Source organism: Bombus terrestris, chromosome 8, assembly GCF_910591885.1.
Source record: "Bombus terrestris chromosome 8, iyBomTerr1.2, whole genome shotgun sequence".
Taxonomy (NCBI): domain Eukaryota; kingdom Metazoa; phylum Arthropoda; class Insecta; order Hymenoptera; family Apidae; genus Bombus; species Bombus terrestris.
In genome coordinates, this window is record NC_063276.1 from 1,057,005 (window position 1) to 1,083,814 (window position 26,810).

At 36.2% G+C, this 26,810-nt stretch overlaps 2 protein-coding genes across 2 annotated transcripts in view; one reads left to right on the forward strand and one right to left on the reverse strand.

The window, feature by feature from the left end:
• The window catches only part of LOC100648901 (cyclic AMP-responsive element-binding protein 3-like protein 2), a 47,905-nt gene extending 31,693 nt beyond the window's left edge, over positions 1-16,212 (forward strand). Inside the window, exons 3-7 of the mRNA XM_012310887.3 lie at positions 2,581-2,917; positions 5,271-5,590; positions 6,422-6,697; positions 7,618-7,761; positions 8,843-16,212. Coding sequence (XP_012166277.1) covers positions 2,581-2,917; positions 5,271-5,590; positions 6,422-6,697; positions 7,618-7,761; positions 8,843-9,028 — 1,263 coding nt within the window. The 3' untranslated portion in view covers positions 9,029-16,212. The remainder of the gene's footprint in view (positions 1-2,580; positions 2,918-5,270; positions 5,591-6,421; positions 6,698-7,617; positions 7,762-8,842) is intronic.
• Positions 16,213-17,792: 1,580 nt separating this feature from the next.
• Positions 17,793-26,539, reverse strand: LOC100649022 (protein amnionless-like). The gene is made up of 7 exons (XM_020864065.2): positions 26,403-26,539; positions 26,000-26,297; positions 24,148-24,452; positions 23,547-23,670; positions 23,219-23,453; positions 21,225-21,378; positions 17,793-18,306 (listed from the first exon to the last, which is right to left on the reverse strand). The coding sequence occupies exons 2-7, from the start codon at positions 26,276-26,278 to the stop codon at positions 17,961-17,963; spliced, it is 1,443 nt and encodes a 480-aa protein (XP_020719724.2). The 5' UTR covers positions 26,279-26,297; positions 26,403-26,539; the 3' UTR covers positions 17,793-17,960.
• Positions 26,540-26,810: the final 271 nt, after the last annotated feature.

Sequence of the window (26,810 nt, forward strand, 5' to 3'; positions counted from 1 at the left end):
AACCGATCAGCAAAATATAATAGAAGTTCACCCGTGGTATAGACACCCAAGTTATTGAATTTCACGCGAAACTCTCCTTCCTTTTCAACGATTGTTTTCGGGTTCAGCGTCCGATTTTTCGAGTGTATAACACGCTCTACAATTGTTATTAGCATTCAGTGTCTTTGCAAAAGTAGCTGGAGTAAGAAGGTTGAAGTTATTTTATTTTTTCTTTTCCGACGAAGAGAAGTATCGTAGAAAGTACCTGTAAGAATCTTCGCTTCGACTTTCCTATCGCTTCATCTTAATATTCATGAGGAAAGGTAACAGTTATCGTTAGAAACTTTTATCGTGATCGGAGGAAATAAACAGTATCGTTAGAGTATAGGAATTTCAGGAAATTTCATAAAGAAATCTGACGACAACGTACGATAGCAATCGCCGGAAATTTAAATAAGGTACGGGATAGTTCAACAAAAATAAAAGATAGCCCAGAACATACGTTGATTGGAAGATAAAGAGACGGCAAAAATCTTTAAATCTCCTTAGAACAAATAAAAACAATCGACCACAAAAGCTCAACATTTGGGTCTAAAAGTCTAACGATCGATCCCATAAACCCAACAATCTTGCGTCCAAAGTCTTCTCCCATAAAACCTAAAACTCATCATCACCTCGACTCGGTCATAAACCATTATGCGTAACAGAATCTGCAAACGAAACAAAATAAAAGAAAGAGAAGTCGGGCAGTGACCGGAAGGCGGAGCTAAGCTATGCAGCGCTATGCGCAAAGTTTCAAAATATTTGTTTCGATAGGCTTAGCTTAGCTTTCGATGGAAACAGTTCCTCGCACTGTGCCGCTTATTTGTCCAATCGATTGATTCCATAAAACGAAGACCATAGAAAGTTGACGAAATTATTGGGTTTTCTCCGAGGTTGTTTTTTCGCTTTGTTAACAAGCAATGGATGAGCAATATTTTACGTTTTACGTCATGTACAACATCTGGTCTATTAATTTCTCCATCTCTCGGAAAGTCGTACAGTGGCGTTTTTGCAAAACTTCTGCGATTTATTGGCAAGATGTCAAAGATTGAATCGCGGAGAGACGAAGAAAGCTGATAGACCAGGATGTATCGTAGATACCTCGCTAACGCGACATAAAACATAAAATATCGCGCCTATTATTATTTCGATATTTACCGATGAAGCGAATTTTTTGAGACGACCTAGTGCCTGAGATAAGCTGGAATCGAGCGCTTCGACGCGCTAAAAAATGTCAAAAAATGAAATCAGAGTAAACACTTTGCCGTGCGAACGACCAAATATTTTTAAATTTCCCACGGCGTAGCACTGCTTAGCTTAGCTTTTTCGATGGTTCTCCGGTAAAAGAGGGAAGAAAGTGCGGAACCTTGCGCGTTGACCTTGACTGTTGTCGAGTTCCGCATTGCTGAAGCGCGAAGGGCCCAAGGGAAGGGCCACTTGTAAGATCGTTGGCCTGGTGGGAAGAAGGGCGAAGAAGAGGGACTGTACCCGTGGTTGGCAGCTTCGGCCTTCAACTTGACCGGCCCGACTAGCGCCCTTCTCTTTGGTCGAGGCAAGCGTGACCGCTTCGGGATACGAGCACGTACAATTTTAGATGCGGGGTCCTTGACACCTTCGGCAACGAGACAACTGGCAGCCATTGACAGCCTCGAACGCTGCTCTCCCCCCCCCCCCCCCGTCCATTGATTCGCACCGCGAGTCCTCCGTTGGTTTGGCTTGGCCGCGTATGTGCCTGGCAACTAGCGAGCGTACAAGAGAGACGAGCAACCTTTCCAGCGATCGGAAACTTCCAAGACGGGTCGAGACTCTAACCTGTTAACCGGGTTATGCTTTAACGCATTGTTGACAGGTCACCGGTGAACTCGTGCATTTATGCGCAAAGTTCAGTTGTTAATTTTTGCTTAAGGTAGTCGGTCAACGACGCGTTAACGCGTTAATTTTACGTGAATTTTATGTATTTTGCCTTCGCACCGCAACGAATCGAAGTATGCGTATATCGAAATATAATCGAAGAGGATTTTTATTAATTATCCTCTTAAAGACAAACCATCCGTTTCCAGTATTGATTCCAGTCGTTTCCAGTTACAGTCGCTCGAGGAGCCCGAGCCATCGATTGCACCTAATAATTTTCTTTAAAATCTAAACGAAAACAGTCTCTTCATCGATCCTCGTAAAATCGAACTAGTTTTTCAAATTTCGAAGATTACAGTCGCACAGCATTGAAAAACATTTCGGAAATTAATTCAATTCGTTGACTAGCGCGCCAATTTTACACGTTTTATCTTTCGAACATATTATGTAATACCTGCGCACTTCTTTCTGACAATGTTACCTAAGTCGTTCGTATTGTTACCTAAGTCGATCATTGTTCGATCCATTAAGTACGAAAATGTGCACGATACACGTAACGCGCAAAACTATGATAACATGTTGAAAACGTAGTTGTGTTATGATTATTCAACGCGAATTTTTGCCTAGCCTTCATCTTTTTAATTATATTCATGGAGATACGAATTTGCGTAAATTTGAACTCGTGACATAACGATGTTTTGCTTGCAGGGACTCGGCCAGGATGTTCTCATGGGAGCCAAAGAGGAAGAATGGGGCATCGCATTAAACGTGCGAGATAAATCCTCGCTGGGAGTTGTGTTAAGGGATCGTTTGATGACGGATGCCGCCCTCGGAGGTCCACGACCGATCAAGTCCGAGCACAATTATAGTTTGTTGGCGTCGAGTCCTCCTCCAAGCCCCGCGACACCCGGTGCCAACCCCCATACACCTAATTCCGGATCGTCCGCCGATAGGGTTGGCGCTTCTCTCTCCACCACTAGTTCCTCCATCGATTCTACCAATCTGGATCATCATAAATCGTTGGACATTCGAAGCAGAATCGATGGTAAGAACACACGAAAACTTGGACTATAGTTGCAATCTCTTTTGGGAAATTTTGTATTAGTCAACGGGAAACCCTGTTAACGTTACAAAATCATTAATAGCACCAATAGCAGTTATAAGTTATGCGAATCCAGTTGGAAAGAATTCATTTCCTCGTCTAGTAATTACGATATCTTTATCCAATGTTTAGGATAATTAATCTTCGAATATTTACATCTTATTATTTTATCAGTCTTATTTTTTACTGCCACATAGATGCAAAAAATAGAATATCTAACGCTGCTGATAAAAATGAGTTTCCGCTAGACAAGGAATAATAAGTGGATTTCATAAAATGATTAATTAGATCTCCAATTAGTTGATCGTTTATTTTTTAATAAAACGATTTCTTCGAACAAATTCATTATTTGGGATAATTACGTAAGGTGATGTAGAAAAATCAATTCTTCACAAATATTTTCGAAATGCGAATATCTCGTTGATGATACCAAAAAATACATTAGATAAGAGTCGAATGGTTTCTTGCAAGATATCGCTTGATGTGTGATTGTTTCACTTTTTGTGAGTGGATATATGAGAGAGATACGAAGGCCAGATTTTTACTTTATTTGGTAAAACACATATTTTTATATTAGTCAGGATTTATCGAGTAAATTTACTAATGAATTCTTTGATCTATATACTACATATTTTGTGATTTTATCTTATTCATAGTTAGTATAGTATCTTAGTATATTCTCATAGATCGTTGTGAATCGTGCCTTCTTAATGTTTTATCAGTGAATCCAATAATGTGCTCGTGACTGCAAATAATCTTAGATAATCGTAATAGCACATAAGAGTATATCCTACAGTAGATCCAGATATCATTATCGTATTATGTAATATAATTCGTAATCTTAGCAAAATCAGGAAACTTTAGTAACTGTATTAAATCCAAGGAATCTTACTTCTACCAGCGTCAGTTGCAACAAATTTTAATATCGTCGTTATCGTTAAAAAATTATGAGAATCTAAGTGCAAAACCACAAAGACTTCTAATATCACCAACAGCAAAATTTTGATATTATAATTCTTAAAACGCTGGTACTAATAATACTAATACCAATAATGATAATAGTACTGATATTAATTCTGTCACTAATATTAGTCTGTCACACACATTACCAAAAAAGAAGCTAGACTGCTATATCCGTATGTAGTAAACTCTGCAAATTCTATTATTGTCTCCACTACTGTCAACTTTCATTTTTAACAAAATCTTAATACTATTTACAGCTCCGTTGCTATTTCCAACTGTGTACCTTTCTTTACCAACGTAGTCGTTAGACGTATCCAATGCGGGTTTGCATCTACAAATTTCTCATAAACGCATACAAACTCACAGCATGGTAATCCCTATAATATTCCGTAGATAAGACACATTTCTGCTAAGGTTCAATCTCTCTGGTTGTGTTCATAAAAATGCAAATTCGCAGAAACATGCGCAATCTAGTCGCAAGAAGTGCGTGCTATAAAAAGATCTAATGTCGTCATTAGCAGATCCAACAAATATTAACGTTGTAGCGTAACTACTATACGCCATCCATTCTCAGTACCAGGATTCTCAACTACACAAAGTCCTAACGTTACAATTTACGATCCTACTAATACTTGCACCTCCATTCACCGGCACATCTATCAGTCGCGAGAAACCTCCTCACCTTCCCACATTCGACTTTCAAGAACTTCTTCCTCAACATCATTACGGTGCATCGCGAATGACGGGGTAACGCTAATGCACGATACACTTGAAATACACTTGAAAGCTATAGCAGAATCTCTGATAGAGGGGGATATAACGTTACAGGTGTAACAGGAGTCTGATAATGCTGCTAATTTCAGGGAAGCCCGTACTATTGGCAATATCCTACCGTCGTTAACGTGTCTCGTCAGTTTCATTTATACAGCCTGTATACGTCGTTGATCCATTAACTCCTCGAGGCGACCCACTTCGTATCATCGTATTGCTCGATGATATATCACAGTAACGTGTAATGACTGGATCTGATAGCGGTTGTCGCGATCCGTTTGCTTATCGTGATTTCATTGTACACATTTGCACACGTAATTTGGACCTTAACGTTGTCTGTTCAGTTTCTTACAATGCAACGACAGACAGAAAAATATTTAGAACTGATACATAGTACCTATATACTTGGGTATTTATTTGTGTACAGAATAATACATATGGGATAGCGTGCAAACATACGAAGATCGAGAGAATTTAGATTCAAAGTTGTTGGAAACGATCGTCTTATGCGAATAAAATGTGAAGTAAAGCGAAAAAACGGATGATATTTTTGTTTTTGCAGATATGGAGGAGGAGTGTTTCCCGGCGATCTCGATGAATACCGCGTCGGGACGCGACGAGCTGCCTTCGTCGTCGTCCGCGTCGTCTACCTCAACGATTATCCTAAAGAGAAGAAACAATGTAGTACCTGAAGACGTGGAGTGTACAGAGATCAAAGGTGAACCGATCAGCGCGCCTAGCAGTCCTTCGGAGTCTTGTCAAACGTCGATAACCGACGATAAAAACACGATAACCATGGTGTTTCCTCAGAGTCTTCATTTTTCGAAGAACCACATGTCGCAGACCAGCGATAGCGAGGAGGATGACGAGGAATATTATCAGGTACTTCCATATTTTCTTCATCTAGAATTCTTACAGATAGAATTCTGTTCGTGAAAAAGGGAATGTGTCAAATGTTACGTATCCCCTTTTACATTTTGCCGAATGAATTTTGTAAAAGCAAAGATCGAAGTGTATGATTATTAAAAATTGAGATCCACGTCTTAACAATATATAACACGACGATTATTCAAACGATGGAGGAACTTTCAAGCGCGAATGTCCGTGTTTTGTAGTCATTCGTAAACGCGTGCAAACACCTGTTCCAACAGATAACGTCAACTACCGAAACGTAGCTAATTATTAGAGTGGAACGATGTTAGTATAGATGTAACGACATGTGTTAGCTATTCCGTAATTTAACACGTGTAATTGTTACAGCAGAATGACTTTCACATAAACACTTTTCGTTGAATTCTGTTTGAACGAACTTCTATCGTTTTTATTTGAAGCAAATTTTTGTAAATATTCTATCTCTTTACATCTCAATGGAGTGTTTACTTCTTAATTCAAAATTTGCCTTTTTACGCTCTAGCGTATCCAAATGCAAATAAAATTAAAAAAGAAACGTAACATTTACGATGTTTCTCGACACGACAATTTCTCACTTTTTCATGGCACGCCATATTCTTCGTTTTCCTATGTAATTACGATTTTGATCGACAGAATTTTAATTCGAAAAGGAACAGAAGAGCGAATATTCGACCATTGCAAAAACAACATTTCGTCGACGCTCGATATTCTTACTCGGTGATCTCAAATTACGAATATCTTTTCCTGATGCATCTAAGAATTATTAAGATGCTAAAAGAAAACAAACTTTGTGTGTCACAGGGTATGGAGGTAGAAGAGTACAACGGGGAGGCGAGCGATGAGAAACAGGCGGATCTACGCGCGTCCAGGCAGGGCCTACCGCCAACGCCGCCGAGCAGCGCCAGCTCCGACAGCGAGGGCACCGCTTCCGCTTCCTGTTCGCCGGAACGCCGAGATTCCCAGAGCTCCGCGCACGCACAGAATCTCAGAGGCCTGCTCACGCCCAGACTTTACATCACAAACGGCACGCACACCACCAGACAGCCGATACACACACCCTTGATTTCCTGTCAACCGGTGAGCCAAACTGGAATCTTTTTTAATTAACGCCACTTTTTTCCAGACGAATATGTAAAATAAGCGACTTTGAGTTATAAGATAGTCGACAACCTTGCAGTAAATTTATAATGTAATTATGAAACGTTTTTACGTTATAAGCGAGCCTATGTCACCAGCGATACCAACGATTTCTTCCTTTTTTATTGCAGATTTTTCCATGTCGTTGTATAAATACTCGATTAATTTTCAATTCTCAGAAAAAGTATGCATGCTCATACCGCTAGTTTATTTATTGCAAGGAGGTGGCGTAAGTAATAGTGCTTATATCATATTTTTCTTTACATTTCGTTTCTTGGCGCCTCGTTATTCACTCTGTCAATGAACGAAATATTTTATGCGAAATAAATGATAATATACCGATAGAGTAACTAAGAACTCGATATAAGAGCATAATATTGTGTAAGAAACTAGAAATGAGAAGGCAATAACCACCTTGTAATATAATAAGATATGGGCCTGAAGTACAAATAAATTATTATTATTACATTTTATGTAACGTATTTTACATTTAATTACGTGATTTACGTTCTATACATGTTTTCGTAGGAGTTTTATAAAAGGAAGGTACATCGCTTCTGACAGAAAATTTTGTTAAAAATTAATCAAATATCTGATGTCTTGCGCGAAATATGATTTTTCAAATTTTGTGATACAGACCTGATATATAATTGACAAGATATATAACGGACCACTACGTCAATTAATATTGGGTCGTAACGTAAATAAGTTCGGTCGAATAAAGAAATATTATTGAGTTTGATCGGACTTACGGTTTAAAAAATTATATTTTGTAATCCAAAAAAGACATTCCTCCCGATAAAATAAACACAGAGAAAGATGAACGTAGATTGTGACGTTGCGTTAAATTCATCTTACAGAAAGGGTCGACGGGTGTTTTAACGTTGACCGAAGAGGAAAAGCGGACATTGATCGCGGAGGGATATCCAGTGCCTACGAAACTGCCTCTGACGAAACAAGAAGAGAAGTCCCTGAAGAAAGTTCGTAGGAAAATTAAGAACAAGGTGAGTGTCGAATACTTGTTGGAAAATAATTAGGCAACGAATGTTTATGCAAGTTCATATTTTTAGCAACGCAAAACGTATTTTCGAACATTACGCATGTTCTTTTTACTTGTATATCCCATAAACCTGCAAACATCCGCGATCTGGGAATAATTATACCGCGTTCATGCTGGTTTTCCATTGAAATTGTCTATTACTGCGTAGTATAAAATTTGCTTTTAATCTTTGATTCTAGACAAGTTCTGTTCTCCGCTTGCATTTTAATTTTATTTTCGATTTCGATGGATGATAAATTTCGTAATTAATTAACATTTGAGAACAAACTTGCCCAATATCTTGTGTCTGTGTTAAATCTGACGACGATAATTACGTAAAAGCAAACACTTTGTCGCTAGTCATTTTTTTTGCGGTACAGCTTTTTTCGTTTATAAATCAACGGCTGAAGGAAACGCTTAACTCTTCAAATATACACTGAAATAACCAAACTTAATCAAACAAATTCACCTTCTGCAAAATTTTAAACTGTTTACTCTAATTCAATTTCTCGTGCTTAATATTCTTGTGCCGTGCGAATAAATTAATTTAATTTTTAATATCATCTATTTACTTGGTTTTCGATATTTCCTATCTATATCGATTTTTAACGTGTCCTATTTATATAACACGTTATTTTTAATAATGTTCATTTCGTATTAATTTAACGTTGTCTACGTATTTAATGTTTCGTATCTAAATCTTAATTGTTTCTTATACGAATGAATTCATTTTAATTCCCTTTTCATCTATACAGCACAACGAACAACATATCGTCCATATAATTCTTTCTTTAAATTCAACAAAATTTATACGACAATATCTTCTCATTGGACACAGAATGGAACAAGGGAAAAATGCATTGGTTTCCAGAAATTTGACGTAGCTATTCGTTACAGACATGAGAATATAATTTCAACATGACGGCGGTAAAAATTATTAAGCAAAATTTGGCAGGAATGTTCGATCGAGTCAGTCGATAGCGCGACCAACTTAACGCTTAACGAAGAACAAAACTCGACGCATGATCGGCTGTTTCGTGTTTCAGATATCAGCCCAGGAGTCGCGACGGAAGAAAAAGGAGTACATGGACGGCCTAGAAAGACGCGTGACAATGCTCACGAACGAGAACTCCTCCTACCGGGACCGACTAACAGCCTTAGAAGACACGAATCGCGAATTACTGAAAGAGCTTCAACGTCTCCAAGCACTTCTTCAACTACAAAACTCGTAGGCGCGCCGTTTTGAAACGACGTTGAACGTTAAACTACAAACCGACGATTTGAGTTATTATCAAGAAGACATTATAATCGCGGTCATAGTGGTCGGAAGGGCGATTTCGCGAAGACTGGTGGCCAAATAAAGGGCCTTAGAACGTGTTCCTGATCGTCGAATCGCGAGTGTTTTTTTTTATCTTCTATGTAGTTTCCTTCGATCCTTGGACAATTTGCAATTTTCTTCGATTATAAAAGGGAGAGAAGAAAACTTACGTTTCTTCGATGGATATCTTTCGATGAATGATCCATCGAGTTTTTATGGGATCAAATGTTCTTGCGGACTATTTCCCAAATAGACCATTTTCCAAGGGAACAGTGCAATTTCCTTTACATTCCTGTGTAAAGTCTTCCTCGTGTAACGAATCGAGCGTCGGTTGACTAGAACGATTCGCGATGAAAATATATTCCTTGGATACGCCTCGTCTTCCTGTTTTCCGTAGACAGGAGTCGGCGGAGGGTGCAATTCTGCAGGGAGTGCCTTGATTCGCTTATCTTTTTTCTTCCATCGCGAACGACGAATTGAAAACGAATTTTATTCTCTTTTCTCTTCTATTAGAAGTGTTTCGTTGCGTTTCTGTTATTGTATCGCATCTAATGAATCGAATTTATCGAATTGTAACATATTGCGTAGAAAGAAAGGTCGATCGCTATACGATCTAAATGTGTAATATATCGAGAGCTTAAAATTGGAGTAAAAAATCGTAAAATTGCTCTAAAGTGACTATAAAGAAGTTATTCTACGTGTAAAAATGAATGGGAAAAGCAAGAATAAAGTCTTTTCGTTGGAATCTTCGTTGGTGAGAAAATCGCGTTTGAAAATTGAAGCGGGATACACGTGCGTTCAGTTGACTCTCGACAGGGCACGTGTCTATCGACGATTTTTTAGAAAACGAGACTTTAAAGGAAAAATATTATTTTACATTTTCAACTTATTTTTACACGTAGACTCAACCTTCGGAGCAACGATACCATCTTCTTTCGATTTAGAATGAACCGAACATACACATATCCGACCTATTTTCAAATTCGATCATCTCGAAAACAAAATGTTAAATAAAAAAAATTCATTCTTTATTTTTAATTTAGTTTTGCTTACACAATAACCTTCTGCCACCTATTTTGGAACATTCGGTACATATAACGTTCGTTTCACACTTTATTTCGGAAAGTCGACTGTAACAGAAGCGATGTCCAATTTACCTCGGAAATTGAAATCAAAATGTAAAGAACAAATTTCTTAAAATTGATCGCATTTTAGTTTCCTTAAAGAAGAATACATTTTTAAAGGATAGCGACTCGTAACGAGATTCGACATTATTACAATGTATTAAACGAAGATCGAATTCTACGTTCGAGAACGTAACTTTCTTTTCGGCGTTGTTCATCTTTTACAGACAACTTATTCCACAATGTTCGATAAAGCGTATGGAGAGAGTTTTGATTCAAACGAAATTTTAACAAACGTTCAAAAGACGTGCGAAATTTAATTAAACGACAAGGATTAACCCTCCAAAGGCAGACGTATATTATATTTTTCCACACTCCGTAGTTACGCTGGGTCATTTCCATCCAAGATAAATATCCTTAGTATTCTGGACTTTTAAAAACGTAAAAAATGCCTAGAATACTTATCGATCTCTTCATTGTATAATAAAGTCATTTATCAAGTCAAATATTTAAAATTCCTATCGATAAAAATCAAAATTTCGCTCGGACGAGTAACGACCCAGTTTAATTACGAAGAGTTAAACTTGTAGGTAGACATTTAGCGATAGATAAGCGTTCGCGCAGACTATTAAAGTATTTAGGAGCGTAAGTGCATTTTCAATCGAGTGTCGATTGATATTTGCGCTCGCTTGACAGCGATGATGACTCTTCGATTTTCGTCCAAATAATATAATAAAATTAGGAAACGAATATAGAGAACGAAGAATAGTTAAAATATAATATTAAGACGACATACAATTGAAACGATAAATGTCCAACGCGTTAACTATATAAATTATATAGATAATGAGTGATTATAATTAATGTGGTATTTTATCTAGAATGAATACAAGATGATCGTGTACGTCTATTTTCTCCAGAGAAAATTTGTTAGATTGAGATATATATATATATATATATATTTAGGAATTTATTTATAGATTAGGATCCATTCACGCGAGATATAGATTTGTATATTATATTTGTAAAAGAAGACGTTTATTTAACCATCCGTACGTTGTCGAGATGGTTCGCACCATTGTGGTTTTAAGAAGAACGTGTGCAATGATGTTGACTTTGATTATTTCTTCAAAGAACGCGCCACAGTATATAGATGTAATTTTTTCGTTGTTCTGTTATACTATGATACTATATTACGTGCGGTGTGATTCGTAGTACGATGAAGGAAGATGATTTTTCGGATTGCAAACGGTTGAGAAACTGCAACGAAAAATGGAAAATGAAATTCGAATCTTTTTTTCTAGAAACGGATATTTTTCGAGAAGTATTGTATTCTAGACGTAATAAGCAGGGCTTTTCTCTTTTCTGTTTTTTGAACTCCTTCGGGATTCTTAAAATTCTCGCGTTCTTTATCGAAAAAGTTTATTTAAAAAAAAAAAAAATAAGAAAGTAAAACAGAAAATAGTCGAAGAACGTTTTCTGCGAAAAAGATATTTTCTGTGTAAGAAGTGTTTTTATAAAAAGACAAACACTCGGTATCGAAAATATAACTTCTCGATAAAAATAAATTTCTCGAGAGATTTGCAATTTAGAAAATAACAATGGTTTACAAATACACGCACAAAGAATCGTATAAAACTTAATTGTTCGAAAAATATCTAAGAAATCTAATCCTCGATTTTAACAAAAAGTCGGTAATCTGTTAACTTTATAACGAATCACGCCACACTTTGCATATTCTATGCTCGCACTGATCACATGTATCGTCGAATTTCAAAAGCGACAAATTTTCATTGTCTAATGGGTACAAATATCACCGATAATGTTCACGATCGTGTGAATTAGAGTTAAAAGAAGGGTCGACGAATGGTTCTACTTGTCTCGAACACGAGCGCTGCCATTGATTACTATAACGATCTTCGAAAGTATGATACTTTCGGCCGTGAAGTCTTGCTGATATAGTTAAGCACGAGAAGAAAAAATTCTCCAAACGATTGCATTTTCTTGAATTTTAAAATACATAGGAATTTTATTAACGCATCAAGTGCCATGATAGTTAAAAAAAAATTATTATATTACAAAATTATATGAAGACTATGATAGAACTTTGATTATGGGAACATTTAGATGGAAAATTCTGCTTTTCTTCAAATTCTGCTGTAATATCTCTATGAAATTTTCCAACCATCTAACATATCGCACTGTGTTACGTGACGTACATAGCGCGCGTAAAAGTCTGCGTGTGTATTATTGATGAAAAGTAAAAGAAGAAACGAATGTCGGAGTATGTTTTTGAAAAGAGAACGATTTTATTTGAAGTGGAGGACCGCTTGAGAAATTCTGGGAAATGATAGAACCGTTCTTGTCTGTTTTAGTTGGCTATTTAAAGCTCGAAGCCGAACGAGCTTCAGCGTCTGGAACATCTATTTTTATGCAGAATTCGCTGGGTCATTTAAACAATAACAAATGTGTTAGGTTCAGACTACGTCTACAATTTGGAAGCTCTATCTTTTATTTCAAACAGGTTGTCCGAAAGATTGGTTATGGGATAGATTGGATAAACAATTTGGTAACTTATCGTGACGTGATAATTGTTATCACGTGTTGAGGTAAACTCAAAGGATTTATTTTATTAAATATTCTTTTGCCAAAAGTCATATTTCTCTGCGATAATAACAATCGACATTCTGTTTTTCTTTTTAATTCAGAATTCTTCAATTTGTCAAATTGACAAAATTCAAATCTTTCAATTTGTCTCAGCAAAGAAAATATTTCTGCCATAAGTCTGCTAATTTAATCACAAGAAAAATGGCGTTTCAAAAGTTACCGTTTTATTTTAAAAAATTAAAGGGAAAGAAAAATCAGAAGGGGACGATTTTTCCCATTTGCAGAAAACCTGATTAATCGATCAAAGGGTAGGATAAATTTTAACTGACATGGCATCAAACGTGTTAATAAATATCAAAGATGGTTGAAGAACGTTTAACAGAATAATTGAAGGCTCCGGTACATAGAACTTCGATGGCGCGTTTCCGATTTCTTCATCGAACACATTTTCGATCACGATCGAGGCTCCTCGCGCGATTTTGCGATCTCATCGTTCGCGATCACGCGTCGCGGAAAATTTTCCTCCTGGCTTAGATCCAGGCTTCGAACCAATTGAAGTTCGCGAAAACTTCGACTTCGATCAATTTGTCTAGCCGTCGTAAGCCCACGGAACAGGGAATTTTAAACACGACCCATATCTTAAGCGAATATTGGAAGCTGAGATCTAGAGAATTTCCAAATTTCAAATCCTAAACTTTGAAATTTCCAAATTTTCATCTTTTCGAAACTTTAAACGTCTCGATTTCTCTTAACTTTATTCCTCTGACTTTTCAAGTTCCAAATTCTCCAAATTTCCGAAGCTTCGAGTTTCCCGAATCTACAAAAATGTAATCGACGATAAATATATTTCCAACTTAGGCTCCTGGAAAATAAGTCGTTTCGTATTTGTAATATAACCAATTCGTGGTGTGGTTATTCAACTTTCGCGAACAACAACGAAAATCCGTGAAAAAAGTTATCGAAAGAAACGCGATCTCTACTCAAACTCGAGAAAACTATCGTAGCAAAGATACTCGTAAAACTGCCAAGAGATTGAGCAAAAAATTAATGAGTTTACCAAACAGTGTCACGTGTGTTTATAGTACGCTATTGAGGAGAAAAAAAATACGAGAAAGACACGCACACTCGTGCGTTACGTACTAAGGGTAAAAAAAGCGGCAAGACGTGTAAAAAAGGCAGGCTAACTCGGCGTCTGTCAATTACTTACGCCTGACTGAGCACATCCGCAAACGTGAATCCTACCGACTTTAAAGACCGATGTGCTTATAACGTTCTTAAAGGTGATACTGTTTTTCGCGCTTTCAGTTGTTGACCCTATCGGCGGTACGAGATCGTGGCGTGACACCTGCACTTATGGGGTAATATCGATGCATTAAAGATTAAAGCTGAGAGTCGAACACCTACGGGCGTTTATTACATCAAGTAGAGGGTGTTGGTCGCAATGGTCTTGTAAATAGGAAGAACGTAGAGGAATTTTCCAATGGAAAGTATCTCCGGCTTGGATAATATTACGGTGGAACTTTGTTTATTCGAAGAAAATTTTAACTGCCCGATGAATCGAAGTTTTGCTGGTTGAATTCGTTTATCTGAACACGCGCTGCTATTACGCGAATGAGAAACGATAGGCAGCAAGGAGAATCGGCGAACTCTAATTATAATAAACTGTTTGTCCCGTGACAAGTTCAGATAAATGTAGTTCCAGTGCGTAGGTAGAGATATGTTAATTTGGTATTTGAAGGAAATTTAAAAGTTGGAAAATTTGTTCGATTATTCGAAACTGTGTACGTCTGAATGACCAAATAGTGGAATTCTCGAGTTTCCGTAACTTTGCATCTCCGAATTCCTACACTAGCAAATTTGTTGATTTTCGAATTGCACGTTGAAATTGTCAAATTTTATCTAAACTCTTCGTACTTTCGAATTCCCAAACTTCGAAGTTTCCAACTTTCGAAATTTTTTACAATTTCGTATCTTCAAACTTTTAAATTATCTAAAATTCTTCAAATTTCAAGCTTTCAAATCCTGAAATCTCTAGATCTCTAGCTTATCAAATCCCACACGCTAAAAATTCAAAGCATCTAATTGTGAGTTTCTAAATTCCCTAATTTGAGTGTTCCCAAATTTCACAATTTCCAAGATTCCGTGAATCGTTCCGTTTTCAAAGATTGTCTAAATTCTCTTTGCCAACTTCTACACCACTTGCGTTCTTCTCGAATAACTTCACGCTCTTCGATCCGTGCGTTTCTAGGTTGTTTCAAAGTCGATCAAATGTCTATGTAAATTAATAAATCTCGAGATATTTGAAGAATTACTTGTTACAGTCCCTGTTAATCCTATTCGCGAGAAACAGACGCAATTTACACGCCGGTGTTATCCAATGATTCGCGGAAACCGTAATTCCTGCTATACAATTATACGAGTATGTACGTAAATTCGCCGGAGGAAGCCTCGTATCGTTAGATAAGAATCATAGCCTGTCGCGCAGGGAATCGTATATAATTTCTTGTACAAAATGCCAATTGAACGCGGTTTTATCCAGAGGAAATGAGAGAAAGAGAGGAACAGAGAGAGAGAGAGAGAGAATGAGAGAGAAAGAATTTAATATATTCTATAAACGAAGCTTTATATAAATGGTTATATATATACATATATATATATAAATATACATATATATATACATAAGATATTTCTATATAAACAGATAATATATGTATACACTAAAGAAAACGTACACAAACACATTTACGAATCTACAAAATAGACAACGAGAGAACGATCGGCATACCATAGACTGTGGATATTTATGGAATTTCATATTTTTATCACTCGAACGATCAAGAAATGGATCAAGAAATCTGTAAACAGAGATTCGTACCACGAAACTAGATATCATAATTTTATCGTGGACATCTCGTATATTTTTGCACGTTGTATGCATTTTAAGAGTTGCTATTCTTCCAAATTTCTATTCTTCTCGCATTTCATACCTTCAAATATAAATGCCTAAAGATCCGCAGGCTAATCACACGCAAACAGACACGTACACGCAAATAACGTTCGTTCGATTTCATTATCGCGAATCGATGATCGATCCTCGATTCGTAAAATACATTCGCTGCATCTGTGTGCCCCTGCACCAAATATCTGATGTATCGCGTACATTATATTATTTATCCGCAGAGACTAACTGTGTATATCTCGGTATACGTGTCCTCGTGTTAGCTGTGCAACGACTTATCCTATTATCCCGACGAGTAAATGTCTTTACGCGATTATGGTGTGTCGCTGCCACGTGGACGCCGGTGCACGTGGTCGTTCGTCTAACTTCGAACGTTGTATGACAAATGAATAAACACATGTGACTTAATTCTTTTGTTTTCGACCTTTCAATTCTCAACCACTAGTCCAATTTCGTGTCTGGCGTAGCTCAATTTCCTGGCAAAATATAAGAACTGTCGACGATATAATATCATATTATTTTTTACATTTTTCAAATTGTTCTTTCATTATCGTTCACATAGTATAAATATACTCGCACTAGCTAACAGCAATTAGGAGATTTTGACTTTCTCAGTTTAGATAATTAGCGTAGTTGGATCGTGCCGAGCGATTGGACAGGTTTTTTTAAACGACATATAACTCGATGAACTTTAATTATTTTCGCTTGAAAATAACGATGAATATCGTTAAGATATAAAGAACGCGTATGCGTGACATCGGCTGATATCCACAAGGTTTTATGGTTCTTTTTAATGAAAATCTCCAAGCGAACTAAAGGAACGTTTGTATAAAAATTCGCAAATTATAATAAATATAATAAAATAATTGAATATATATTATATTAACGCACATGAAAAAAAAAGACGAAGAATTATATATGCTACATCGAATCAAAAATCAATTGGTGTCTCAAGACCATTTTCTTCCCTTTAAACGAACACCGCGTTAAAGAAAGTTCGTCCGTGATTTCCCAAATTTCGTTACGTCACCTTTAGAGTTGATCTTTCTAAACTACTTTTATATTCTTCTCCAGATAATTTACAATTTTGTTATGACTATGTAAATCGATATAACGAGCTGGAATAATAGTTCGTAGACGGTATTCCCAGCAGTCCGTGCCTCAGAGTTAAATACATTTGTTCGTAGATTATTGAGCGTCCTAGTTCATTGGGATGTTTCCTGCTCAGTCTCCTTGGGATTAACTTGGAACATAAGTTGTTTACTAGTGGGTTTAGGTGGTCTTCTAATCCCTTCTTAATCTTCCTACACAAATTCCTTAGTACTTGTAATACATGGCACGATAGATGGAACGATTGTAAACGAAAATAACCTTCGCCAGCTAATTGATTTTGCACGTACGTGAAATAATCATGTGACGTCACTGTTCGCATTGGCAATCTTATCGGGTTTACTCTTCTGTTAGGTTTCACAGGATCATCGAGCGTTTTCATCAAAATATCGAGTAACCGATACTTTGGAATTCGATTAAAGCGAACTACCAAAGAAGTACTTTTGCTCGTTTAATTCTCTTCGTAATTCTAAGTGAAAAAATTACGTATTTTACTCGATATGCCAACTTAATTATGCCGTCGAAATAAGACCATTCGTGCATCACATTTCACAGCCCAATCTGATAGGGCTCCACAATTGAATCGACCGTTCATTCGCGTTTTAATTAAGATTCTGGTAATGAATTATCGACCTCCACTTCCTGATAACATTGTTTCGATCTCTTCTCATTTCCTGGACGTCCTTCGAATTTTAGAAACAAACAAATTTTTACGTCGTTGAATTCTCTGGTCCGATTAATCCAAAAGGTGTCTTTGATAATTTTTGATTCGGTTGTAGCGAATTTTTTATCGTTAAAAAATATTTCTAGTTTTCATTTCTTAAAAAATATCAAACGACGCACGAAAGAGAATATTGTCAGTTTCGAAATAACGCACATTCACAATGGTTATAACGTTTATTGAAAAAGAATGATCATACAGCGAATCATTTTTATATTACAACGTAATAAAAGTTGCTTTGTATTTGAATTCAAATAATATAACTTTATGCGGTGAAATGCTGTAATTTCCACCAAAAGAGAAAGGCAAGAGAATTTTTATCGTTTTATTGATCGGTGTCAAGATCCGCTTCTTCAATTTGATTATCCACTTTACGCTTAAGAGTCGATAAACTGAGAGGAGCTTCCATATTTAAAACCTCCTCGTCCTCCTTGCGCCCTTTTCTTCTCGATCTGTACAGAGGATTTTCGAATCTTCCACCGGAAGAAGGATCGTTTCCATCCGCTTCGTTATCTTCGAGATTTGGTTCGTTGGCGACGTTGGCAATTTGAACGTTACTCTCTGCACTATTTTCAAATCGAGCAAAACCGAACGGTTTGCTACCCTGCGTTTTGTCCACTCGAATTCCATCCCTTATCGAAGAAAAGATCTCCGAGAAGCCCAGCAGGAAACTGCAAATAATAACGAGACATCTGATTAAAATTCTGGATACTTAAATACGTATCGTAGTTACATCGCAAATCTAAACGTAGGATTTTACATTGGTCAAATGCAGCAAAAAGTACATTTTAACACTACTTTCATTAGTTTACTTGCATTTAAAACAAAAGGTTTGAAGTTTCAAACATCTATCTTAGGTAACTAAATTTGGGAATATCTGCCGTTGATCTCAAAGAATAGTGAAAACTGCTTTCGTCGGAAGAACATGTTATGCCTTAGAATATTTTGAAATTTATTTAGGGAACATAGAATTTTTCATTACAAATGAGAGAAAAGGTATCAGTGACATAAAACGTTATTATAACATTTTTAGCACTTTGGGTTATTAAATTATCCTTAAGCAATCTTTTTTAAAGCTACAAATTTACGATATTTTTACTTATAAACGGCATTACTCTTTGATGAAACAGAGTTAATTAAATTGCAAAAGTTTCTAGTTTCTATTTTCTAGTTTCTAATTATATAAGGAAACAATATCCCATTTTTATTCTTCATTTTCTCCTTTCGTTCGTTACTTTATGAAATTATGTTTTCTTTTTATTTCCCTGTTTTTTCTAACAATTTGAAACTTCATTTTATATATTGCCTGATTAAGTGGACAAATATTTAATAACAGTGGCGTTCCTGTAGTTGTGGAATACGAGTTTGCATTCGTAGTTGAAGAAATGAATAACACGATAAAGACTTCTCCGTTTCTTCCTTTTCTCGACCTTTCGCTTTCCTCGTCTTTTTCCGCTTCTCCTTTTTCTTCGATTGCTTCATGAATCTGCATCTCACTATTGGTTATATTCTTTATTTCTCATAATTATATTTACACGAGCGATAATTTACGCTCTATCGCTTATTTTCTTTAACCTTTGCATCTACCAGAGATATCCTTCCTTTTTTTCCTTATTAATCTTCTCTTGGAAATATTATTTTCTGCTTCTCTCCTACGATTCGTTTTTCCTTCGGTGATTGAAAATGTTATTTCACAAACTGTTTGATTAGGTGTCTACATTCGCTTTGTACATGTGTATTACCACCGTACTGCTTTCCAATGATTCGATCGACAGCAAAGAGAACTTTTGAAGTTACACACGTTCCAATATGCAGTTCGGTTTACCGTACGTAAACACTGATACTATTGCTGCAATTCGAAGCAACCAGTGCTGTTTCGCTGGTGATTTCGTTATTTAAAATCACCGAGATTGCGATTCGAATTTCTGCTACTCGAACGGAATTTATAACAGATATTGATTCAAATCAATATTCAATTCAATCAATATTAAATTCAAATTCAAGATCAAATTGATTCCCGACTAAATTTCAAACGCTCAAACTCAGTGAAATAAAGATGTACACACTCACGACCACGTAATGGACAATATCTTACATCGCTAAAGTTTTCCAATACGTTGGAAGAAATATCTTTCACCGAATTTTACCGATACTTGCAAATTCGTCAATCTTCAAACCTTCAAATTTGCAAATTTCCAAACCTCTCGATTTTCAAATTTATTCGGTTCGCATCGGATTTTTCAATCTTATTTCGATCGCTAAAACGTTCTCACGATTAAACGTTTCAAGAGACATATAAATGTTTCAAAAACATTTGGTTCAGTCTCGTTTAAAAGTATGCCGAAGGGAGGTTAATTTCGAAAACATCCGGTTTAACGGGGCTGCGAGCGAAGGAGAAACGCAGTCAGTTGCAAACTGCGCCTCGTGTTTCATATTCCGTGTAATTACTTTTTCCATCGCGTTTCACTTCTTTTTCTCCCTTTGCTCCTCTCTTTCCCCGTGTTGTCTCTGCCTCTCAACGATCCTCGTCATCGACACCCACGTGTCGCTGGAACATAAGGGTCAAACGGGACGAGCTTATAGAAAGCTTCATCGCCGTTTTCCCAACGAGTCGCACGTAATCGTTGAGCAGCTCGCTTCCGTTTGTCGTTCGCGAAAACATGCATCGCCCAGCTATTTTCGACGATTTATTAATTCCGCCTTCTCCTTTCTTTTTCCCCTTTTCCTTCAACCTTCTCTCTTTCATTCATTTGCTTGCTTAATTGGCAGCGTAGAACGCGAAGAGATTTTTAATTTACTCGAAGTTAGCTTTGCACGTGGAATCTTTTGAAAATGCGAAAATATGGAAATTCAAAGGATCGTGTTTTCGTAGTTCGAGCGGCTATTTCACAGTTTGCGGAGACATTAACAGGTGCATGAAAGCGGAGGTCCGAAGGTTCGACGATCGGCGAATCCACAGATTCGAAAATTTACACGTTCGAAGTTTGAAAATTTGGGAATCTGAAGATTTACAGGTTTGGACTGTGAGAACATTGAAGGCGAAAATTCGTAAATTTGTAAATTTGAACGTCAACGGATATTTGCAAACCTGTGAATCCTATGGTTGTAAAATTTACAAATTAGAACGTGGCAAATTTGGAAATCTCGAAACTTTGTAACTTTGAAGTTTTGACACTGACAATTTACAAATTTGACTAATCAATTCAAAAGTATTAATAAAGTTCGAACGTTTCGTCTAGCAACGGAGAATTCTGACGCGCTCGCCACTGTTTGTTAATCCATCTGCGAATGATTAATAAATGAATAGTTTTTATGTTAAAATATGTAAAGCGCTTTTATGGTAAATTTAGAAGCAGGAGGGATTATCATATTTCTGTTGCTCTCTGTATCGTCTGGCTGTAGCTCATAAATTTCTTCGACCATTTTTATCCGAAGTTAATCCTGCAGGAGACTAGAATTCTCAGAAGGTACAAAAAGGATAAAAGACTGTATATCGTGACGTTATAGTGCCTCGTAATGAGAAAAAGAGTTGGAAGAAAGGATATTATCTCCTTAGCTTGACCATTAATTAATTATACCAAGTACTTACTGCCTGTAAGAGTAGCCAAAGTATAAAAAGAAGAGGAACAGAAGAAGAAGGACGATCATTGGCATTCCCAAAAAGGGAACCAATGTAATAGCCATACGATTATCTTGCACGGCAGAGCCAGTTACTTCTGTAGAGAAAACTTCGATTTTCATACCTATTAAAAAGAGAAAAGCACGATAAAATAAGGAAGATTTAAATCTGTTGTGGTCCTCCATTTTTACGTTTCAATCTTGTAACGGAAGCAACAAATTCTTGTTGTAAGAAGCAAACAAATTTTTCATGTTTTAAGAAATATTCTGACGTATAAAGAACGAGTGTTGTTCCATACTTTTCTCAAATTTAAAAAATCCTCGAGAAGAGAAAAATACGATCGAGTCGAAGACGATGCAAAGAGTACTCCATTTTTAAGATAATTCGTAATCAATTTCAGGACTTTTAGCTCATTGGGAAATGTTATTCTTCCGATTAATTTCGAAGACTTAATAATTGCTATTTTGTAAGGAAAAGATGATTTAATATTTCGCCATAATAATTTACGATTTTATATTAGACTCTATTTATATAAAAACCGAGCAATAAGTTAATTCGTTTTATTTATTGTAAATCGAATTCATTGATATAAAGATGGTAGACATTGAAACTAAAGAAGCATTGAAAGTCACTTTTTAATCGCTTGTTGATCGAGGAAATATTCTGTTAAAAAGTTTCAGGGAATTTTCCGACTTTCTTTGATAAAATATAAAGTTTACCTTGTCTAGAAGAAGAATAACTTTCATTAATCTAGAATGAATGAAAACTGAAATTAATGCCGTTGGAAAGTTTCTTTTTAACGACTCGCTAATTGAGGAATATTTTATATCATTATAACTTTCTCGCGACAGTCGCCAATTTAAGTTAGTAGTTTTACTTAATTTCAAGTAGATAAAACGTAAAGTATTTAAACGTATTAAAAGTGATAAGTAAAATAATATTTTCTTGTGAAAAGAGCATAAGAAATAATGGGAATGTTAAACATAGAAAGTGTTTCGAGGGGAAATGTCTCGAAAGAACGATGGTTGCCTCGTCGATGAAGCTAGAGTAGTGGGTCAGCTTAATTGTTTTCTATGTAGTGGAAAATACAGTAAGTGATATTATCAGGCCGTGTCTCGTTCAAGAACTGTATGATTATTCATGGAATCCATAGAAACCATTTTGAAAGTTCGCTCTTCCTCACGAGAAATAAATAATTTATTTCCTGCATCGCGTGTAACTATTCCTCTGCATATTTTTACACAAATAGAGAACATCCGATGTCAATTTTTAATATGGCGAGATCTTTAAAAAGGGACTTGTTTCGTTCAAAACATACGTTACGACGATTAAAACGAGAGAAAATAATCTAAAAAAATGGCCACAGCTACACAAATTTATGTTGAGATAATACTTTTAATTCCAATATTTTTCGATATTCGATTTAATTAATTTTTATATTTTTAATTCTACTTCTGATATACGCGGGCATATACAGGGTGTCCTAGACGATTGAAATTGAATACAGGATAAAGGAAAGTGATAATCGATAAGTGATAAGATAACAATAACGACAGAAATCAAATCGTGACATCGTCCATGTTTAATAATAAAAACACGAGCAGAAAGAAAAGTTTCGTCATTCGAAACTTCCACTTAACACACGGCTATTTGCACGCGAGTGTTTAATTAAACTCGTTCGTTCCTTCTGAAAACGTAGCCTTAAATAAAAAAACGTTATTCTCCTTTTTCCACTTATTTTTCCACGTAGAATCGCTAGCCGACCGATTGTACGACTATTTCTAAGACGGTCCGTATATTTTTAATTCTCATTTCTACGGAATTGAATTAAACGATAAAAAGAATGGATAGAAACGATGGAACAGAAACGATAAAAAGAAAAATCATTAGTTACGTACATATTTAGAGATAACGAAGCAACGAGAAGAATAGAAAATGAAAGGATTAAATTAGAGAGAATTTACTTTGCAACGCTCTCTTTGCGTCTTCTGTAGCTTCCAAGATATCGATTTCCGAATAGTCGAGCTTCTTCTTTATCAAAACCTCGATAGCTCCGTTCCAGGTAGGTCTTACGTGCCAAGCGAGCCTTTCAGCGTATCTTTCTAAAGCCTCGTCTGTTAATACTTGAACCATTGATAGAGGTACTTTGTTTGTTAAAGACAGTCGACCGCCACAGTATCGACAGCAGTGACCTTCCACCTACGCTCGAATGTTATTTCAAAAATGAATTTCAAGAATTTATTACATCTATGGGAATTTGCGTAAAGGATAATAATTGTTGGCTGAATTTACCCATATGGGATATTCACAGGGCGTGAATCCACACTTTGGTCTTTCAATAGCACAAATTTCTTCGAGATAGTAACCATTTGGATCGTCTTGGCAGGGACACTCCTTGCAACTATAGCCCACGTATCTGTAGAATTTTATCTTGCATCATTTTTAAATATCGTAGGTTTGTAAAAGTCGCGACTGTTTAATTCGATGCGGCGTTTCGAAAGTTTAATAAAAATTTGAATGAATACTCGGAGACACGAAACTCTGAAGTTTCGACGTTTCAAAATCTGGTAGTCTGAATGTTCCGAAGGTTTGACAATTGCAAAATTTCTTGCAAGGTTTACGAATTTAAAAGTTCAAAGATTTCAAAGTCTGGAAGCTCCAACATTTAGACGCTCGGGTTATTTGAAAATTCCAAGATTTGCGCATTTGAAAGCTGAAAGAGTGGAAAATTAAAAAATCGGTAAACTCTGAAGTTGGAAGGTTTCGCAATTTAAGAACGTCGAAATTCGGAAGCTTGAAAATTGGAAAGTTTGGAAATTCGAACATTTGGAAAATCGTAAATCCTGCAATTTGCAAATTTTTTACTCCGAAAAACTTGTTCAGCGAGACGCACTTTACTGTGAATATTCCTTTCTCGAACTCTCTACTGTGAACCATGTCTGCCCATTGCCACGCTTTATAGGGTTGCTTTTCGTCCATCATTCTCACCGATTTCACTTCGATATTCTTCATTGGCAAAAGTACGCTGAAGGTTTGATTCTTTCTAGGAAGTACGATATTATCTTGGCGACATGGTACTTGCTCGAGATGCGGCGCTGCTATTGAACTTCCGCCCCAATTTTGAGGGTCAGCCCAGAATAGGTGACCCGACCTTGACCACTGGCTGATTTTCTTTGCTGATTTTCCTGCTTCGCTAAACTATTATAATTGATCGATTAATTGGTTAATGAACTGATTAAGCATAATAATTGTTAGCTAGAAAGAAATTTTCCAACGAAAATAAAAGGACGATCTTAAAGAATGGCAATTTGCGGACCTGATTGCGAACGAAAAATTTGTCAAGAATATTAAGAGCATCTGTCAAGCAACAAGAAACTTTATTTTATCCAAGATTCGATAGGAAATTTAAGAAGAACGAGTGTAAAGATGAAAAAGCGGCAGCCAAATCTACCCCTGTGTTGCACTTAATCTTCATTTTCTTCAAATTCTGATCCAGCTAGAGAATAATTATTCATCCATGTCGACATAATAATTCTTCAGAAATTCCGCTGATGAATCAATTGAAGTTTGAAATCGGGAAAATCTGAATTACCATCGGATTGTTGCTACGATAATTGCTACGTGAAAGCAATAGCCAACAGCGATCTTGTAGTACTTTGGATTTGCTAGATTTCAAACTTTAATTGATTCGCCAGCAGGATTTCCGAGGAATTATTTCGTAGACGTGTCGGTATCTGAAGAAGACGAAGATTAAGCTAAGGCATGGGTAAGTTTGATCGCTGCCATTTTTTCATCACCGTCTTTTCCGTCGTTCTTTCTTAATTTTCCTCGAGAGATGCACTTAGTTGTCTTGCGAGACTTTCTCGTTCGCAACGAAGTTCAAAAATGGCTGTCTTTAACATCCTCCTTCATGGTTAATAATTTCATAATTAAAATTTTGAAAAGAAAGGTCAACAATTTCGTAAACTTGGTAATTTCAAAATATATTTCCATTTTCTTTCGTACTCGCAGTTTCCATTTCATTTTTACTGATTTTGAGTTTACCGAAGCAACTGCTGAAACATCGTACTCATTTTATTTCCACCATTCTGCGATATTGCTCGTTAAATCTTGCTTTCAAAAGCAGAAGAATTAGATTTACGTCTTGTTTGTCGATTCTGTTTCGCAGGCTATTAAACAACGAACGAGAAGAATACGACACAATGTCGATACAATCTTCGGGCTAATTGTGTATCGTGTATATCGAAATATATGTATTTTATTACGAGTTTTTTTTCTTGGCATGTTAATAATTTCGATGGTGGAAAAATTAACGAGCGATCGAAAAATTCTACTTACAATTAGTAAGATCAATTTCATTTTAAACTTGGTACTTTAATTTACCATTACTATAAATCTACCATCTATCAAACATAAAAACAATTATTTATAATCACATCTAGAATAATATTACGTTGTCAAAATATCAATTACTAAAATAGTAATTATTAATTATTATCAAAATAATAATTTTATCTAAAGATTGCAAAATGAAGCTTCACAAATGTCAATTTCACCTGTGAATACACTGTCACGTTAATTTGTTACTATTTATAATACATAATCCGGTAACCTATGAACTAAATTTACAGCACGTATCTAACAACTAGTAATATTTATATCACGCAGCCGATCATCGATTAATTGAAATATCATATGTCTTTAGTCAGTTATTTGTTCATTCACACGTGTTTCTTAATTCCTACCTGTAATTTTCCATTGCTGGGCAAGACCAAAGATCCAGATCTAGGTAAATCGATTCCAGACAGCCTTAAGTCGATCGATTTTCCAATTCCCACTGCGTGTCTCATATCCAAAGGAAATGTCACGTAACTGTCTAATTCCGGTATCCGTTTCCCAATCCAATTTTCAGCCGTTTCCCATTCTAAATTTGGAAGCCAATGCTTCTCGACACCGAGAACTACTTTTATAATTAACAAAGATTGGAAAAATGTCCAAGAATCGTAAGGAACTCCACGTTTCATGATATCGAGCAACGGTTTCCTATAAATTAAAATCTTACAAATTTCTGAAATTTCTCGTTCCTTTAACAACACTGATTTATCACGAGTAGCGTAAAAAGTTCTTTTAATTAATCGAAGATTTTACTTTTCGATTTCAAGATTTAAAGCTTCGTGCGAGTCGAGAGAGAATTGATTCTTATTAAAATGGTTCGGTTAGAGTTTAGGCGAATAGGGACGAACGATTGTCGAGTTAAACGATCGGAAACTGAAGCGAATAATCGGAGTTGAAAGGGGGCGTGCGTAGAGATTTATGGCAAGCTGCTGCAGACTCGGCCTATTTATCGTGATAATTTAAGTTTCGACGATCTTTTTACAACGACGATGTAGAAACCCGTTCGCGAAGACATTTCTATACTTTGTATCATTAGGAACGGTCAATTTTTCTATTTTTAAACTTCGAATCTTAATATAATATTGCGGTATCTTGTAACAATCAAAAAAGGTAAACGTATTACTTTCATGTTTGTTAATTTTCTAGTTTTCATGTTACTTG